General features: G+C 40.6%; 1 protein-coding gene across 2 annotated transcripts in view; it reads left to right on the top strand.

Moving 5' to 3' along the window:
- Nucleotides 1–19,110, top strand: part of PLCB1 (phospholipase C beta 1) — a 331,455-nt gene that overhangs the window by 229,938 nt on the left and 82,407 nt on the right. For both annotated transcript variants that reach the window (XM_057382807.1, XM_057382818.1), the window contains exons 11-15: nucleotides 3,217–3,374; nucleotides 6,730–6,812; nucleotides 12,476–12,560; nucleotides 13,046–13,223; nucleotides 18,568–18,638. In XM_057382807.1, coding sequence (XP_057238790.1) covers nucleotides 3,217–3,374; nucleotides 6,730–6,812; nucleotides 12,476–12,560; nucleotides 13,046–13,223; nucleotides 18,568–18,638 — 575 coding nt within the window. The remainder of the gene's footprint in view (nucleotides 1–3,216; nucleotides 3,375–6,729; nucleotides 6,813–12,475; nucleotides 12,561–13,045; nucleotides 13,224–18,567; nucleotides 18,639–19,110) is intronic.

A 19,110-nucleotide genomic window follows, 5' to 3' on the forward strand; every position in this document is an offset into this window, starting at 1 on the left:
GGGGCATGTTCTCTCTCACTGCTTTGACCTCTCATSTACCAGCCTCCAGCTTTTCTGTTCYCAGTGATTCCTCAGTCCTSACTGTTGCTGCTTGTTGTCTGCATCCAGCACTTACTTGAAACCTTCACCTTCAAAGTCTCCCAAAGAGTTTCTAGGCTGGCAGCACCACATGGAAGGGATGGAAAGCTGGGTAATACCTTCCTGCTGGTAATACCTTCCATCCTGCTCCAGTCCAATGTGAAGTGTTAAAAATAACAGCCGAGGCTGAGGGCTTTGTTCTGACTGACATACAAGCAGGAGCAGAGTATGGCACAGTGCGAGGTCTGATCTGCTTGTCCTGTGCATGGTGAAATAGCACAGGAGGAAAATAAATTCAGATAAAAGGGCTGTGAATGAAAAATCTCAGCTGCCAGCACCTTGTGTGGCTGCTGGAGTAAGGAGCCAGGCTCCCAGCAGTTTGGGGCTGTGAGTTTGCCCACTGCAACCCCCAGTGTATGATCCAGGGCACTGATGACTGCTCCAGGACTTGCCTGGAGAGAGGAGATTCAGCAGCTCRTGTTTGTGCACAGCAAAGGAAGGATGCGGGCACTTCATGCTGGGAGAAGATGTCGGGAGAGTGGGAAGAAGCAGCCTCTGTTTCTAGAGTAGTAAAGAGTCAGGGGATTCCAAATACCTGGATCCAAATATCCCCCAGTTTGGGGAGGAAAGATATCTTAAATGGGTAACATCCACTCTCTAAGTTCATGTATTGCAAATAGGTTTCACTTGGAAAAAACAGTGGTGGATGAACCCAATAAGGATGCTCTTACAGAGAAATGAGCAGCTTAAAGTTGTAGATCTGTGGAACTGCTCTCTGTGGGAAAACATGGATTATATCCTCRTATCAATCAGCACTGGCTCATTTTGCATAGTATCCTGTTAGGTGTTGTTTGGCCAATTATATTGTTCAGAGAAGTGAATTTTTGTCAAAATCCATTTCTCCTTAGCCCATGTAGGGTGATAGGATGCAAATGTTAGGTATGGCATTACTGTAGATACTGCCTGTATTGTAGACAGGACTACGTAATGCTTTCAATTTCCAGTATTAAAAAATTGATCTGTACTCAGCCTATTAAAATATACTGGAAGTGTTGCCTTTAGTGTCTGTGTTATCACATTTTAGAATGCAGAAGGGGTATTTTAAAATAAATGCAGATAGAGACTCACACAACAGCAGTTTCTAAATATATGCAAAAATTTGGGGGAGCATTTCCTCATATTCTGTATTTCAGAAAAACAAGCTGTTGGGATTATTAAAACATGTGTTAGCATTTTGCACTCTGCCTGGGAGTCTTTCTGAAGATTGTATGGTTTGGAGGTTGAATATCCTCTTAACCTTTGCAGGAATCCTTCCAAAACGTCTGAGCCTTATTAATAAGGTAGTGTGGGAAGTGTCATATGGCAAGTGATGCATGTCATGATTTACTTAAGCACTTTTGAAGGTGAAGGATATTGGAGCCCAAAAGACTTTGCAGCAATAATGACCAGGAGTCTCAGGAAATAAGAGTTTGTTAATCACAGAATAGTTTGTTAATCCAAATTCAAGATGCTCTGAGGGAAAAAAAAGGCAACATTAGAACGGTTTCATAAGTGAATGGGGTTTTTTAGGCAGTAGAGTTCAGTGGATCSATATAATGAGAGCCAAATTTTCATAAGCAGATGCTTAGGGATGAGTACATGGAAATGTGAGTTCCCTGGTCCATGCTTGTGCTTGTTTGCATCCTGCAAAGAGCCACTACTTAACCCAGACACTGGAATTGCACCAAAAAGGCTTTAGTGTGAGGAAAGATAATCTGCCATAATCAAAGGTGAAACAGGAAAAAGCTTAAGATCCAAAACAAAGGAGACACGTTGTSACTTTGCTGACTCCATTTGGATTTTCATAGCTTTCCAGCTACTGGCCAACTTTTTCTATTATTAACAGATTGGTTGCAGCAGGAACTGAGAATTCTTATGGATTTCAACAGGAGTAATGCTAATACCTTGTGGAGTATTTATGATTGCTCCAGCTCATGTATCAGACAGAAACTGTAAACAGGGATTTTCAAATAAGGGTTCTGTTACAGTTTTTAGYATAAGGTAAAAACTAAAGCAGACAGTGCTATTTTGTGAAGCAAATCCCAAAATGTATATTTCCCAGCATAAAACCTAAACACAGAACCACAGAGACAATAAAATGAGGATTAATCTGCATTATATTTTATGCCAGTCTAGATGAAGTATTTGTATGTCCCCCATCAGCAAAGAATCTTCAGTGTAAACAAACTCACTGCCTCCTTAAAAAGAAAATGAATTCCCTTCAAGAAATCCAGGAAGATCTTCTYAGGAAGTCTGATAGAAAGCAGGAAAATGCATCCTTTTTCTTCACATCTAATAGAAGCACAAAGCCATTCTTCCATTACTATTACCTCTCTGCTGTAAGAAATTTGTATCTGAATGACTGGAATCAGACCTGTTGCAGCAGATGAAGACACCCTGGCTGAATATCCTTCCCTGAATCCAACTGGACTTCTTTGTTGGCTTGGGTTGGGAGGTTTTTTTGTTGTTTCTTTTTTAATATTTCCCAAGTTTGGAAAAGATATCTTTTCCTTCTTAATTTTTAGATTTATATTATCTCATTATTGGAAAAGGACAGTTTAACTGAATTCTCCCTACATAATACAGTATATCACACCAGGAAATTTGACTGACCAGCTTGTTGCAGTGGTTAGCATATTAAATATTGATTTGAGACCTAATAATGGTGTCATTAGTGACTGCAGGGGGTTTGTTTCATCTTGTACTACACTGCATTGCATATTGTGAGAAAATGTGGTCTTGGTGTCCTGAGTCATCTCTGAATTTCACGTTGCTTGTCAAGGGTTAGCAAAATCTTGTCAAACTAAGTTTTTTTAAAAAATACTATTTTATGTCATGTATTTGATGCTGTCCAYGAGAAGTTTTTGAGCTGGCTTCAGTGGGGTTATTTCTTCATYTGACTGAGGGCAGGATCCAAACCATGACATTGACCCTGCCAAAGTAATTCCATTGCGTTCTTACAGCTTTTGTATTCCTTGGAGTGTTATTCCTTTTCCCCGAGGGTAAAAGATGCTGTTAACTCTAATTATTCTTAGATCATTTGTATTTATTCCTGAGGCCCAAAATGACTTCCCTTTTTTTGTGTGTGTTGTGTCCCAGCTGGACAGCTGGCTGGCAACTCCTCGGTGGAGATGTACCGGCAGGTGCTCCTGTCGGGCTGCCGCTGTGTGGAGCTGGACTGCTGGAAGGGACGGACAGCRGAGGAGGAGCCGGTCATCACACATGGATTCACCATGACAACTGAGATATCCTTCAAGGTACAGCACTGTGGCACGCTGGTTTAGCTGGGGAGGGTTCTTTTTGTGCAAAACCATCACAAATTAATCTCTGCGAAGGTGGGAGGGGTGCAACTGTGAGGGCGAAAAGATGTTGTGAGAGGAAATCACACAGCAGCTGCAGAGTCTTTGGAAGAGGAGAGCTGCAGTCTTTGGAGCTTGCATGGGGAGAGGGTCCTGGTGGCCATGGCAGTGTGAGGGAAAGGGATTATGTGGTGTGATAGCAGTGCCATCTGGGGACTGGGCTCCATGCCCAGCCCCATGCTCCTGTGCACGTCCCTGCAGCAGATCTCACAGGGACAGGAGCAGGGCAGGCCACAGCCAGGGCTGAGGGACTGGGCACTGCCACCACAACCAGCTCTGCACAGAGACAAAAGGGGTGGGCAGGCTTTGGGAGAAATGACTGGYTGGTCACAGCTCCACAGGATGGAGCTGGAGGCCACAGGGTGTGARCAGCAATTACCAACACTCAGTTCACTCTTTTCCTCTTCTCTGCCTGGTCACTGTGGGTGGGAGGCCAGAGTGCTGAAACTGAGGCAGGAAACGGCAGCTATCATGGAAATCTCAGCAGTTTGAAAACCTTTAAATTCCCCTGAGCAGAGAATATGCTGATCATGGCCAGAGGGGCAGGTTCCATCCACAGGACCCAGATACTCAGCATTATATTTAAAGAAATTAGTAAGGGTGTGTGCAATGCTATCCCTGATACTTGGGATCACATCGAAGCACTGGAGGGTGAAAAAGAAAAATTAGTATCTTTGGAGATTGTGAGGGGTTGTTTGTGCCATTCAAACCCCGAACATGTCATCTTTATTACTGAATTTCATTTTCCATTTCCTCTTCTAGAGTATAAGGTAGATATTATATCCTCAGCAATAACCTTAAATTGTTATCTTCTTGTTATTCTTAAAGGTGTTTTTGATCCCAGGTGTTAAAAGAGCATGATGGAGGTGTTTTCCTGTAGTATTAGGATTGGTAGCCAGCACAGCTTATAATGATGCATCAGGAAATAATTTTTTAAGTGTGAAGAAACAATTCTTCTTTATCTGAGACACTAACTCACCATAGAAATAAGTTTCTAGACTTACCTGTGTGCAAGAATATGTGGAAACATGTTCATTACTGTCTTTGGTTATGTTGCAGGGATTAAGTGTGGCATCTGTGCCAGCTACAGCTTTGAGACATTTTCTCCCACACTTGAAATATGTGTTGGGTGGTTTTTTTTTTTTTTTTTGTCTTCTAGTCCCTTCCTGTAGGAAAAAAAAGCAAACAGTTCTGGCACAGACAGAACACCAAATTTCACTTGTTCCAGAACACTCCTTTTTTTTCCGATTGGTTTTCTCTGATTCTTCCCTGATTGAGTTAATCACAGAAACACGTAAAACAACCTTCTCGCACGTTTGTTATTAACTTCCCAGTTATGTTTATGTGAAGCCAATTATGTTTATAGGCCTGGGGTTTGATTGCTGGAAGTCCTTTAATTAAGGAAGATGGCTCTCGACTGGTTTGGTCATGAGCAGGAATTTAAAACAAAGTTAATCTGATTTTTAAAAGGATCATTAGCAGGAATGAGGATTATCCCTGGATATTTAGATGTTCAACCCTTGGCCCTGTGCTGGCAGGAGAGATATTGCAATGTATTTTAAACCTACTCAGGAGTATTTCATCGGTCATTTCAGGGCAGGCATTTTTTTAGTCCACACAGAAAAATGTGAAAAAATCTGAACTGCTGATTTCTTTTCAACACTCAAAGTGTGTGGCTTGGCTGGGGAGGAGCAAAATGGCAGTGAAATAATGTGTCAGGAGTGTGAGAATCAATTCATGTCTGGAATGCTGAATCATTTATCAGCTCACACTTTTGCTGTGACCACGACACAAGGATTCTGCTCAGTCTGCCGGCTTTCACAGCCTCAGACAGATTTCCTGAAGTGCAGCAGCAATGTACACTCCTCATCCTTATGTTCCTGGGGTTGTCAGTTCCTTGGATTTCCCCTTGCTTCATGCCACAGAGATCCATAAGGTTTTTCGCATCCACGGATCGTGAGCTGCTGCCAGGGTGGGATCCTGTAGGGAGCAGCCATGTGTGTCATGCCATAACCAGGAGTCTCTGTGTRTGTAACAATATTTACACCTCTGAGACCTGCTCCAGGTGAGTCACTCTGCAGCTGGAGCAAGCTRTGGAAGCTGCCAAGTTGTGCCTCTGACTATGGAGCGTTCACCTTTACCTGAGTCATTCTCCACTGAACCACTCGCTGAGCTTTTCATCCTCAGATCTTCTCAGAGCAATCCTAATTCTACTCTTCCAGRTTGTTTTCCCCACTCCTGCCAGATTCCATCCCCTTTCACAGTCGGGAAAGCAGAAAATCAGTGTGCCAGAAGAACATACCAGAAGCTCAGCTTTTGTTTAAGAAGTGGATTTCTTACTGTTAYGCTTCTCAATTGAACCTGTAAAGTACAGAAAATGAACAAAGGAATCCCCAGAGAAAGCTTGTTTAAAATAAATACATCTTTTAGGTTTTAGTCATCCTTATGATTTGGCATGGCACAGACTTWCGGGTTCTTAGAAACTCCGGAGTTTGCCAGCAACACATATGAAAAGTCTTCAGTGTTTTATATATTCTTTTGAAAGAGAAATTTGTTCCAAGAGGGAAATATTTCAAAATTTGTAACAATGAGTGCATTTATTGTGCACCCCACTAAAATCATGGTTATCAAATGACTTTTTTACTAGATTTACAGTTTCCATTTTCCATCAGAGCTGACAGGAAGCTTTACAGAAGTTTCCTTTTCTGAGTCCTCTGATAATTACTAGGGAGCCAACTGTTTTAATTGAGTAAAGATTTCTTTTTTTCCTTTCTTTTGCCTTAAAGGGATTTCTGGGAAAAAAAAAAAAAAAAAAGGGAACTAAAATTTAAGTCAGAATAACTAAGGATTTTATAGATACATACCTGTGCTGATGATGTTTAGAAGATCTGCCTTTGTCAGAGCATGTTAGTTTTTGCACAACATAGCACATGAAAGCCATAGCTCCAGGCATGGAACAGCTCCACACAAAAACCAAGCTTTACATTTAAACTRTTGATTTTAGCAGACATAAGTCATTTCTTGAGAAATGTGGTGCTTGAGACTCATCAGACATTTTGGAGATTTGATTATAGCTCAGGTTGAAAAACTTGGTTGTGGGGAAAGCACATTCAGAGCTTTCGGGGATGTTTAGGAAGGAAAATCTGATCTCAAGGAATGATTTCAGAGCTCACTGGGACTTTTCTGTCTTCAAAGACAAACTCTACTTCTTTAGAGAGATCAATTTGTAACTGTATTTATTTTGATTCTTTAGGAAGTAATAGAAGCTATTGCTGAATGTGCATTTAAGACATCGCCCTTTCCAATTCTCCTTTCCTTTGAAAATCATGTGGATTCGTAAGTAATTACCACATTTCCTGTCTGATACTTCATTTTTTATAAGGTGTAGGCATGGAATTGTGTGTGCACTTGTGACAGGTTTATTGTATGACACAAACGACAGCTCTTACCCAAAATTGAATTTCTATCAGCCTAGTAACTGAGATGATCAGAATGAATTGGGYCTGTTCTTAAAAACCTTCCTGAATCAGAACCTTTTGTATGAGAGAGGAAGTTTGATTGTGAGAGGTATTTTGTTAACTTTTGAGTCTCAGAAGGTCTTGTTGGAATGTAACAATACTCCAAAGAAAACGAGGCAGTATTTCACCTGCTTATTCTGTGCTATAAACATATTCTGAGCACAGAGCTTAGTCTGTGTCTCATGTTAGAAGCAGRGGACATCTAGGATTGCAAAATAGCTGATGTGGATGGCCAGGAACTGTTCATTTCTGCCAAAAAAATAACATTTTGCATGAATTTATTTAATTTTCTCTTTTTTTAGTTGCAAAGAAAGGAGCATATTTCTGTGTAAGAAAAGAAAAAACAAATGAGAACACTTTTAGCTTTGTCCCAGTGATCTATTTTATGTTATAGTTCTGATTTTTTTTAACATTAACTTTGACATTGAATGCAGAGACCACATGGGTCAAAGTGGGGTGACATTGGCATATACCATGTTCCTTGACTTGAATTGCCTTTTCCCCTTCTGTGTTTTTTTACTGTGAGAACATTTCCAACACTTGTGGGTGCAGTTTGGACTTGGAAAATCACTTTTGGGGTTTTTTGGGGGGGTTTGAGGGTTTGTTTTTTTTTTAAATATGAAATAAAATTATTCTTGGGGGCAGCTATGAATGCTTGAATACATATCAGAAAAGAAGTTGGCACTTTCATGTCTGAAAGAGGAAAAGAGTGAGGGCTAACTACTTTTCCATTGTTTTAGGAAGARCATTTTCATCATAAGGAAAGGAACTGGTAGAAGAAGCTATGTAAGAACGTCTTTAAAGAACAGATGTGACAGTACTGATCAAAAATTCTGTAAATTTAAAATCTGAGAGCTGAGCTCCACTACCTGTATAGYTCAGAGTATAAATTTACCTTTTGTGGGCAAATACGCGTTTGTTCAGCACACATTTAGAGGCCACTTGGTTATGATTCAAACAGCTACTTCTTAAATCCTGCTTAGTTATTCCTGTCTTCCTCTGGAAGACCACACACATGCTGGGTTTAATTTCCTTCTCTAAGGGCCCCCCTCACTCATTTSTTGTTGCTGTACACAGTGTCCCTTTGGACTTGCTTGCTCTCACCTTCTCCTGTAGGTTTGAACTCACAGGGCTTCCAAATGACACCTCTGACCTTTAGGAAAGATCTCAACCATCACTCCTGAATGTATTTTGTACTCATTCTTCTGGATTTATTATAATGTACATTCACTGTGTTACTRTAAGGCAGAGAAAAAACAACAGCTAAATTATTTTAACCACGAGGGTTACATTTTTCTTCCTTTAAAGTCATTGCACGACTGAAATCTTCAGCTGTTGCAGGGTGATCTATTTTTAGGAAGGTAAAGAAGTAACAAGATTTATGAAATAAACTCCTGCCAGATATAAGTTATGTACAAAAGTGGCTTTAAAACTATAAGATGAAACAGTGTCAGAGTTAAAAACGGTGTGACACTGCAGGAATGTGACAAAAAGGGAGCAGAGTTCCTGCTGCATTACTCTGTTATTTACAGAAACCATTGGACCTTTCTCTYCAGAAACCTCCAGCTGTGGAATAATGAATTAAACTTATTCCAATATCTTTTTCCATACATTGCTAATACAGTTTTTTAACAAAGCAAGTTTGCAAAACCACTACCAAATACTTTCTCTTGCCGAGGCTTTCCTGCTAGTGATTATTTTCTGCTGTAGTAAATGATCAGATTTGATGTGTGTGTTTTCTGATTTTGCTTTRGCTGAAAATAATTTCTAGTTATTTTACTCTCTGCTACAATTATCCCTTCATTCCTTCAGTAGTTGCTGGAGAAATCTGCAATTAGTCATGCCACTCACAGAAAACTTCACCTAATTTTATGGAATGCTCCTTTTGTCTTTTCATTTRCTTGGAATGTTGTTTTTCTCCTAGATCTTAAAGCTGGACTTTGCCCTAAATGTTAATAAAAGGTGCTGATGTTTTTACAGAATTGCTGTCAAACAAATTCTGTTTCATCTACTCCTGCTTCTGGGAGACCAAATATTTTTTCTGATTTTTAAGTTGTTGAGGGTCATTTGTGAAACTGCTCCCCTAGAAATTTTGGCATTGGCTTGAACAAAAGGATGGTTTTAGTCTGTTCTGTGTTCATGGCTTTTAAACAGACTGCARTTATCAGAGATCAATAAGTTTCACATCACCACCATAGATCTGACAGTGTTAATCACCACTGGACTTAAAATGCAATTTTTCTTTCTTCTGGTTTAAGTTCATGACAATATTTTGGACACTTTTTGTCCACCTAGGGGAAAAATCACTTATTAGCACATTGGGTAAATCATCTAATTTGCTTTCCTTTGATGTGTTTCCTAGAAGGGCTCTTCTCCAATATCTTTATAGCACATGAAGGATTTTTATTTTCTTTACAATAACTCCACTATTAGAGTATTCTTTCTTGCCTGTTTACATACAATAAAAACTTTAAAAAAAGAGGCAAGCATATAACTTTTAGGTCACATAAAATACTATGTATGCCACYATTTATATTGAAGTCAATACATGCACTGAAAAAAGACCCCAAAAAAGAGCTGTGGTTCTCTGAAAAAAATAGAGACGTGCCCTGAAAGTGTTGAAAAGAGCTCAAGGAGACCTTGACGTTTGAAATGGGGCTTGCAAGAYGATAAGCAATCTGTAAATCTGAAAGCAGACACTCTATAATTAGAAATGCACTGATGACATAGCAAAAAGGTTAAGTGATCCTTGAGCAGTATCCATATAAGATTGCTTCCAAGATTAAATTTAATTACAGTTATTCATACTGCTGGTTTCTGGCTGGAATTGTTGCTTCAGATATTAACAGGATTTTTATCACTTTTTCATCCTACACTTTAAATTATTTTAGACTCTTCTGGGAAGCATCTGTGCCTTTGTCTTATGCAGAGGAAGTATCTCTGCAGAAGTGATAAAAATGTAATGTTGGGAGCAGCAGTTGTGCCTAAGAGCCTCTGTGGTTGACCTTCACAACAGRCATAGTACAAACACAGTAAAACAAAGTGCAAGCATTACAATAAAATAATGACAACRTTTCTTATTATTCTTTATATTTCCACATCTCCAGGTATCATGTTTCCACTTATCTCCCCTTGCCCTGGCACATTTTGGGGGCATTTATGATTAGTCTGTGTGCTACTTGTCCAYGTCTGCACAGTGAAAATCATGAAGCAGATAAAGTCAGCTTCTTTCAGGCAATCAGTTTTCACTACGATGCATGAATGCTGAGAAAATTTCCAGTAACAGTTGATGTTAGGGCCAAGAAATAACCTGGGTTTTGGCTTCATTACACAACTGGGAGAACATGTTGATTTAGAATATTTAGTGTTTCATCTGTTGCTCTGGTTCATAATTTTGAAAGAAGGGAAAATAAAAAAGAAACTAGTATTCCAACTTTTAAAAATACTTTAATAGGGATATGTAATCTGCCATTACTAATGATCTCTCCGTTGCAAAAATACATATATAGATATGTATATTGGAGAAAGAGAGAGAACACAAAAAACTACCACRCATTTAAATGCTGGTACTCCTAAATATTTTTTGTATTCCCTCTTAGGAGCTTTAAAAAAAGATCTGTACACATAGTTCAGTTCACAAAGACCGGTGGTTTTGTAGTGTCAAGATTTTCTTCCTTTGGCCTTGTTTATTGCCTCGAAGGTTTTTTATGGTATTAAAACCCATTAGTTTTTCATGTATTTTTTCTACTTTCTGCCTCTGGGATGCAGTGACATCAGAATTTATACACTGAACCAACATAATGTTGCATTACATTTTTCTCGTTTGCAAAAATGAAAGTTCTCACTGTGCTCTCTTYGAGGTAAACATGTAATTAAACACAGATGATCAGAAGAATTTGTTCTAGCTCTGGTGGTAGCTGGAAATTTATTTGATTTAACTATTTTAAATTTTAAATTCCTACTGAACTCCTTTTTGGAGTTTTGCCCTTTTAGAAATGATGATGTCACATCTAATTACTGTGGTCTCAATAAATGCACTCAAACTTTCTGGGTTTTAAGAGCATGGATCTGTTCAAAATCCACACTGATGGAGAAGACTAAAATAAAACTCTCTCTAATGACCCCTGGATTTATGGCACACACACACACACACACACACTCTGCTGGCTGGAGCAGTGCCTTTATTTCCCTCGGTAGCTGAGGGTTGGAAACATCCAGCACAATGTCCCAGCCTGGTCTGTTCTTCCATCACCTTCTCCCGTGTGGGTTCTTCGTTCTGCTGCCTCGCTTGTCTTCATCTTTATTTTCATCCTCAGCTAAAAGTGCCTTTTAGCTTTTGTGCAGAATTGGCTGCRTGCAAAAGCCAGCATTAATGAAATGCTGTCAGGATTTAAACTGCATGCAGCTCTTACTTTGGGGAATAATTTAAAGCCTTCTCGCAGTATTTTTTGTCAGTGACTGAGCTAATGACTGGTTCAMCCCCTATCTGCTTCCAGGGGCAGCCAGGATGCTGATCCCAGGGAAATTACATTTTCTGATTAAAACGTAATTTGGCCACCCAGCCTTAATCTCAGCTCTGCTTTGGGCACGCTGACCCTGGAGTTGGTAACCACTGACCAGCTGGGCATAGCCAGGGTTGAGCTCCTGGTTTGCAAGAGAAAAATCAGCTTTTTTTTTTCTTTTTTTTTCTTCTATACCCAGCTCTATTTTATCATGAAAAGTAGCTCCATGGTAACATAATGGCTTATACCATCCCTGTCTCTTCCATGATATGCAGATCCTAATTAACAGGAGCTGAGGAAGTTATATTAAGCCATATGAACCTGTCCTTTAATCGAGACTTCCCAACAGAGTGACAAAAAAGGAAACTTTGAAAGATGCCTCAGCTCAGATGTTACGCATTTTAAACAGGCACATATAACAAAAATACTCACTTGTCTAAAATTAGAGAGTGACTGTGGTWCTGAGCTGCATGTTCAGATGATTGGAGTAATATTTCTGAGCCATATAACCTATCTTSAGTCCTAAACTTCCATCACTGATATGCAGGAATTAATTCCTCTTTTGGTTGAACTTTGGGAAAATTGGTTGTAAGTAGAGTTTGCTGAGGTTCAGTTTACTTCTAGAGGATGTAATGAAAACTGCTGTAGTGCAAGAAAAATACCAGACATGTATAAAGTAACATAGGGGAAAAATCTAAATTTTGAATAAAAGTATTGCCTGAAAGAGGCAAATTCGTTTTTTTTTTGGTTGTTTCATTCTTACTCAATTACTGGTGCTTTTATTTCATGTATGAATCTTTTGATAAATTCCATCAGAGGAACTGAAATAATTGCATGATATATCAAGGTCTCACTGAAAAATTCACAGCAGTTGGATCATGAAATTATCTAGTTTAGGGTTGTTAGCTATTCCATTACTGCTGCTTTCACTCTGGAGCATTTTTAGGATTCATTTCTTTCTTTCTTTTCTTCCCTTTAGCCCTAAACAACAGGCAAAAATGGCAGAGTACTGCAGATTAATATTTGGAGATGCGCTGCTTATGGATCCATTGGAAAAATACCCGGTACTGTGGCTTGATGTTTATCAGATTACAAATGTCTGTGTGAATTTTTATTTAAGTGTTTCAGCCCTGTCTCATTAKTCACATAAAGCTTTTCGAAACACTCTAAAGGAGGAAGTTAAGCAATGTGAGCTGTKGGTGACTTAAGCATCATTTCTGATGCAGAGATTGCCCTGATATAGTGAATTGTGATCTTCCAAATGCAATTGATCCTCATAGTTGCCATTTYATAATGTAGACTCTCATATTTGAGCTAATACTTATTTTGGTTATTACTGCAGACATTTCATAAAGCATTTTTCTTCTTAAGTGCCCTCAGTAGCCCTGTTTCATTTAATGTTGACATTGCCTCTTGTGCAAAATCTATTTTATTTTAACAGGGTTTTCAGATGTTACAGAACTGTCTCGTACCATGTGGTTCCTGAGAAACTGCCATAAGCTTGCTTGTTCTGTTGTTCTAACAAATCTCTCCTGTTTTTTCCTGGAAGCTGGAAGCTGGGGTTCCTCTTCCAAGCCCTATGGATTTAATGTACAAAATCCTGGTGAAGAATAAGAAGAAATCTCATAAGTCAGCAGATGGAAGTGCAAAGAAGAAACTCTCGGAGCAAGCTTCCAACACTTGCAGTGATACATCCAGTATGTTTGAGCCTTCCTCCCCTGGAGCAGGTAGGGCTGGATTTGCTGATGTTTTCCTCCCTCAAACACAAATGCTCACTTACAGCTACAATTCCATGCATTTGCAGTACTCTGGCAAGGTAAAGGTGCACCAGTGTTGGTTGCCCAGCAGGAAACAACACCAAGTGGCATTGCTCCAGGAGCCTGTTCTGTGAGGCTGAGGAATCCTCGTGGAATGACCCAGGGCTCAGTGATGTGTGCTAACATTTGTCTGCCCTGCTTATTAAGGAGAGGGAGCTGCCAGCTCCTCCACCCTTGGCTGCCCTTCCTGTGTGCCCAAGCCYGATATCAAATAGCAAAGTTTTCTTTCTCCTGTTGCCTCTGGGCTGTGCCTGCCRWTTGGTGCCCTTGYAGACAGARCCCATTGCCCAGGAGAKCTGCAGAGTGTCTGCAAGGTTGAGKRTAAARGSATGAKATCYCTGTTCCTTAGGCAGGAAAGGCTCAACCTGCTGTTCTGCATTAGTTGGGAAGATGTCATGGATCTCTATTTAAAGTGCTGTAAGATGTTAKTTTATGTCAGAGATGGAAAAAGGCAAAACCAGCAAAATCTGTATGCCCTGATTCCCAGCCCAAAGTCTGTTTCCTGCATTGGAATTTCTTCTCCTATTGAGACTGAAATTTTGTGTTCTTACAAGCACAGACATTTATCCCCCTGCAGCAGAATACTTATAGAGCAAATTGAAAGTTCTGCTGGAATATAAGTTCACTGCCATTTGCCATTAAAAGGTTGTTTCCATTGTTTGTAATTTTTTTAAACTCTGATTAACTGAGCTGAAATTTTTGATGCTGGCAGTTTGCCCAAGCTGAATTAACAAGAAAGAAATACCTGCTTCATTTGTGGATAACATTGTTTATCCTATTAGCAGCAAAGAAAGAGTTTTCAACTTTCGTTTTTTAATAAACTAGGAAAAGGGCATGCTTTGGATTTCAAAGGAAGATTCATCCTGGTGTCAGGGATGACTTAATACTATTTTCTTGATTTGCTTTAGACAAACCCTAAGCAACAGAAAAATAAGTGTGTGTTCCAGCTGCCTCCCTTCCAGTATTTGAAATCAACCCTGGCTTCCTAAGTCTCCATTTTTGTTGTCAGCACATGGTGAGGACAGTGGCAAAGAACATATCCATGGCTTTCTGAGGGCTTGGGCTGCTTAGAGGGCAACAGCTTTGTCTTTCAGAAACATCTCTAGGAGCTTTTCTAGGAAATGACCCAGGCTGTGAATTTAGAGGATGATGATGATGCRAGGCACAAGGGTCATTCCCATAATAGGGTGTGTAATTTTACAAATGAGCTGTGACTATTATGCCTGTATTACCTCTGTAACAGCCTCTGATTATGAAGATGAGCACTTACAAATTAGAAAATGCTGGAACTGAGATTGCAAAATTGCTGTGGTCACTTGGTTCACCTGTGACTGCCAAAGCACATTGCTTGTAATCCTTGTGTCAGCCTCTGTTTCTCCTTTAGGACCTGTACCTCCTTCTGAGAATGCAATAAGTCAATATTTTTCCTCTCTGTGTCATTCAATACTTGATCCTAGCTAGAGCATCCTCAGTGAGTTTCTGTGGGGGTATCCAGACTGCCTGTGAGCTCCTGACAAACAGCAGTGAATTTATCTGAACAACACCTGTGGGAAGTGCAATAATATTAAGCCAATTTTATCTAAGGACAGACAAATCTGACAGAACTTAAGAACACTTTAGGGATGACTGATGAGGAACACCCAGGATGTCATTTGTCTAGAGTACTTTGAATTTTTAAGTATTCAGAGCACAGCTTCAGAGATTTCAGTTACAGCTTGCAGCTATGAGAATGCAGCATTTCTGTAAATCAGGTGCCCATTTTCTGTCTGTGAACAGTTAAAAAAGAATTATTCACCGTTTTATAAGAACACTGTGTAGTGAAGAGTTTCCACATGGCAGAGCTCAAGAGTCACCATGACACCCTTYTCACATCTCAGTATTGGCAATGTATGATGCTGGAGCTCTGCTCCTCTGCACCCAATACCAGTTTATTTCTGGGGTGATGAAATTAATCTGAAGCCTGATTCTTAACATTTCTCAAYATGAAGTGTTTCACTACTCCAACCGTAATAAAATCTTTACATTTAGCAAGTTGGACGTATTACCCAAATGACTCTGTTGGGTTGTAAAGCTCCTGTCAGAATTGTTGATTTCCAGGAGAAAGTTTTGCTGATTTAGCCCTTTTGKAGATTCTAAATGAGTTTTACCACAACAAGGCAAAAAAAAGTGGAAATTTATACTGGAGTTGATATTAAGCTTCACTGTGTCTTACACTGCTTAAGGCCAGATTTAAACCCAGATAAACCCAATTTKAATGTTAAAAAATGTTTCTGATGTGTTTATAAGACCATATAAAAGTGTGGTACTGGTGAAGTAGTAACAATAATTAAAACACGAATTCTGAGGATGCCCTTCAGGATGCTCATGAAATTGATGCAGGAAGTCACTTCAATACATGTTAGTGGAAAAAAACTTTTCATAAAAGTTGAGCAAAGCTGGCAAAGMGGAAAAATAATATCTGMCATAACACTTGTGAGATAGACTGTCATTTTGGTAAACAAGCATCTCAAACCTGGCTTGTTTTGCACAATGAAGTAAACAAATAAGATTTCCAAAGAAGTTCTATCACAGTGCAGAAGGAACAGTGACAGTTCTGCAGGGATGTGCATTTCACCAAAATTAGACCCTTACTGAAAGGAGCTAAAACTTGCTAATGGAGCAGTGTTYAAAAATAAAAGCAATTGTTAGTTTCTCGCTGATAGGATGATGGTTTTGTCAGAGCAGTGGGTGCTGCAAGGAAAGAGTCATGGGAAGACAGAGAGARAGGGCAGAATTGGCTCCATGATTTCATGATGCCTAAATAGAAAACTGGATAAAAGGTTTTAGGCTCATTGTATGTAACTGCATCGGTACATTTCTGCTGATGCCAGCTGAGGCCRTGGTCCATTGTTACAAAGCAAAGTGCTTCAACAAACTGAATAAAGTTTTTTTTTTCTCCTTTTTAAAAATCAGAAAGTGCTGATGTACAGTAGAAAAAAAACCCCAAAAGATAATCCCCTCCTCCCTGGGATGCAGGTGGCTGCCTAAATGCTGCAGAGTTAATGAACTGCACCAGCAAGTGCCACATTCATAATCCATCCTGGATGTTGTTTTGAAGGRGTCTGAGAAAGCAGATTACCAGATTCTCCTGAATTTTAAGCACTGTCTAACCTTTTGTTTTATTAGGCTCTCAGTATCTGTCAGGCTGCTAAGGAATTATGAGAATGGATAATTTTTAGCACACTCGACCCTAAACACAATGTTTAGCTTCTTAGACCCTTTGTAAYAGGGATTTGGCTTGCCCTTCCCAGCTCTCCTGATCATCCTCCAATCAGTATCATTCTGCTGAACCCCTCTACCCATCGGCTGGGATTCAACCTCCTTTGTCCAAGGAGCACTTTTATGCCTCCCCCACTGCCCCATTCACCAGGGACAGCTCCTTGAAACCATCCTTAAAACTGCCCTGTTTTATCACTGGAGTTTCTTCTGCCCTTCTGCCTGTGAGTGGTTGGCAGTGTCTGTGTTTTAACTTGTGGTAGGGAGCAACATCCTGTAATTCCTTGATGTTCTTCTGTCTGCCTCTCTCTTGTGCTTGGARCAGGACTCTGTTTTCACTATATTTGTGTTCCATGTGGCACAGAGWGGTGCTGTGCTGACCAGGGTTTGTAGTCCCATCTAAATGTGATATTAATTATGGTGTTAGAGCTGATTGTCCCGTGGACACCCTCAGGGTGGCTTTGTGCCCCTGCCRTGAGTCAGGGAATAGGGCTGAGTGTGAGCACAGGGCCGTGCTGCTGGGGAAAGGCAGTGCAGATGTACCACACCTCCCAAAACACTCGTTTTTGATTCTGTGCAGGCAGTCCTGTGTGTTACTTGTCTTGGTTTTGCGGTCTGCTGCAGAACGTGAAAATGAGATCTGATCTCCTTGGGAGTATTTGTGTTAAATGTTTTTAAGTAAACCAATCGTGCATTGCGTACTTTCCTCTCTGGACACTTSTAGCAAGAACAGGCTATCGTGTACCTCTTATCTCAGCAGGGCAAGTTGGCCAAAATCTGCTCACGTCTCCCTTTTCTTGTGGACTGTGCGAAGTGTTATTTTGCCAGTCTGGTTMAATCAGTTGAGAGCTTCCCATCCAAGGTTTGTCACTGCAAATCCTGTGAGAGCTTGGCTGGCTCTCTGCATTGTGCTGAGGCTCCCAGAGCCATCCCTTGAGCCTGTTGAGCAATCGTGTTATTTTCTTCAATGAAATGTTCAGGAAGAAATGTGTTGATGAATAAAAGCCTGACATTTCAACATCTGCATCTGGAAGGAAATGCAGGCTGGGTAGTCATCGTTTGGTTGTGAAAGGCATGGTCTCTGTGCTCACGGGGGGCCAGATCCGAGGCCTGCTGGAACAAAGAGGAGTTTTTTATTGACTCAGTGGGCCTGGGATTAGACCCTAAATTGACAGGAGGAACTGAGGCTGAATTACCAATCTCTGGAGAGTTTGGGAATGCTGCACAGTAGTTAGATTTTTGTGCTGCCTCTGCTGAAGAAAGCTGAAAGGTTTGTAGAATGATGTCTTTAGGAAGAGCTGTCACTCTTACAGGTGTGGATAAGGGACTATGGTATAAGACTCTTTTTTTCCAGAGCCTAAAGATGCACAGTGGACACTTTAGGACAGAAGGAGTTTCCAAAGGCAGAGATAAGTTTGATATTCCTTGATGGTTTCATACCKGATGCAACCAAATCAAAACATTTTGGAGGCGAGGGAAAGCCTTCATTAATTAACATTAAAGAATTTACATCTTGCCCGTCAAAACTTGATGAGCTCACTGCATTTGGGGGCTGGAGGCAATAAATGTGTTTCATTTGGTCCCGTGTGCTCCGAGCGCGTTTCCAGGGAGAGGACAAGCCTTGGGCATCTCCCATCGCTGGGCTCGCAGTGCCCTCAGCTGGCGCGACTCCGCTCGGGAATATCTCTSAGAGCGGACTGTGATCCTCTCTGCCCACACACTGAGTGCTCTGCACTCATCTCCCAGTGCTGATTCCCAAAGAATAAGCATGAAACAGCTGCAGAGGAAGAGTGTTTGTTTGGTTGGACGATAARAACTTAAATCAATGCTGAAGATGCATGAATCCCTCGGGAGCAGTGTGTTTGATTGGTGCTGTGACAAAAAGCACATGCACAGTGCGGGCTCCTTCGAGCAGAGCCACTGCACATCTTTCCTGAACATCGCTGGTAATTGTGACTGTTGTCTCAGCCAGTAATATCTTCTGCTTGAAACTTTGCAGGAGAAGCAGAGATGGAGAGCGACGATGATGATGACTACGATGATGACTGTAAGAAGTCGTCGATGGATGAAGTAAGGGCGGAGATGTGTTTTTGGGGGTTGGCTCCAGCMGCTGCGGGTTGGCGCCTGTTTCCAGGAGTGGGACTGCCATCCAGTGGAGAAAGGGAGGCAGAGCCGCGGGAAGCGCAGCCCCAGCTTTTCCAAGGCGGTTGTTGGTCSGTTTGGGAGCACATCTTTGCTTTTTTTATTTACACTTTCATTTTCTGAACATTAAGAACGAATAGCACCACAGCGGATCTGRTTTAGGCAGCTGCTTGGGGCGTATTTAGGACTGTTGGAAGAGAAACTTTGTATAAAAAACTTATTATTTGCCCAATAGTGCTCAGCACTATGCACGGGTAAAGGTAATGCATTCCTTACCCTAGGAGTCATGTAAAAAGAATGAATACATCATCARTTTAATGTAAACATTTACATTTTACAGCCAGTTTTGTTCTTTATTATGTGACATTTCCTGTATGAAGCATTGCCTTCACTAGCCAGG

This window comes from Malurus melanocephalus, unplaced genomic scaffold (genome assembly GCF_030028575.1).
Source record: "Malurus melanocephalus ecotype Western Australia unplaced genomic scaffold, MMel_1.1 scaffold_13, whole genome shotgun sequence".
NCBI classification, from domain to species: domain Eukaryota; kingdom Metazoa; phylum Chordata; class Aves; order Passeriformes; family Maluridae; genus Malurus; species Malurus melanocephalus.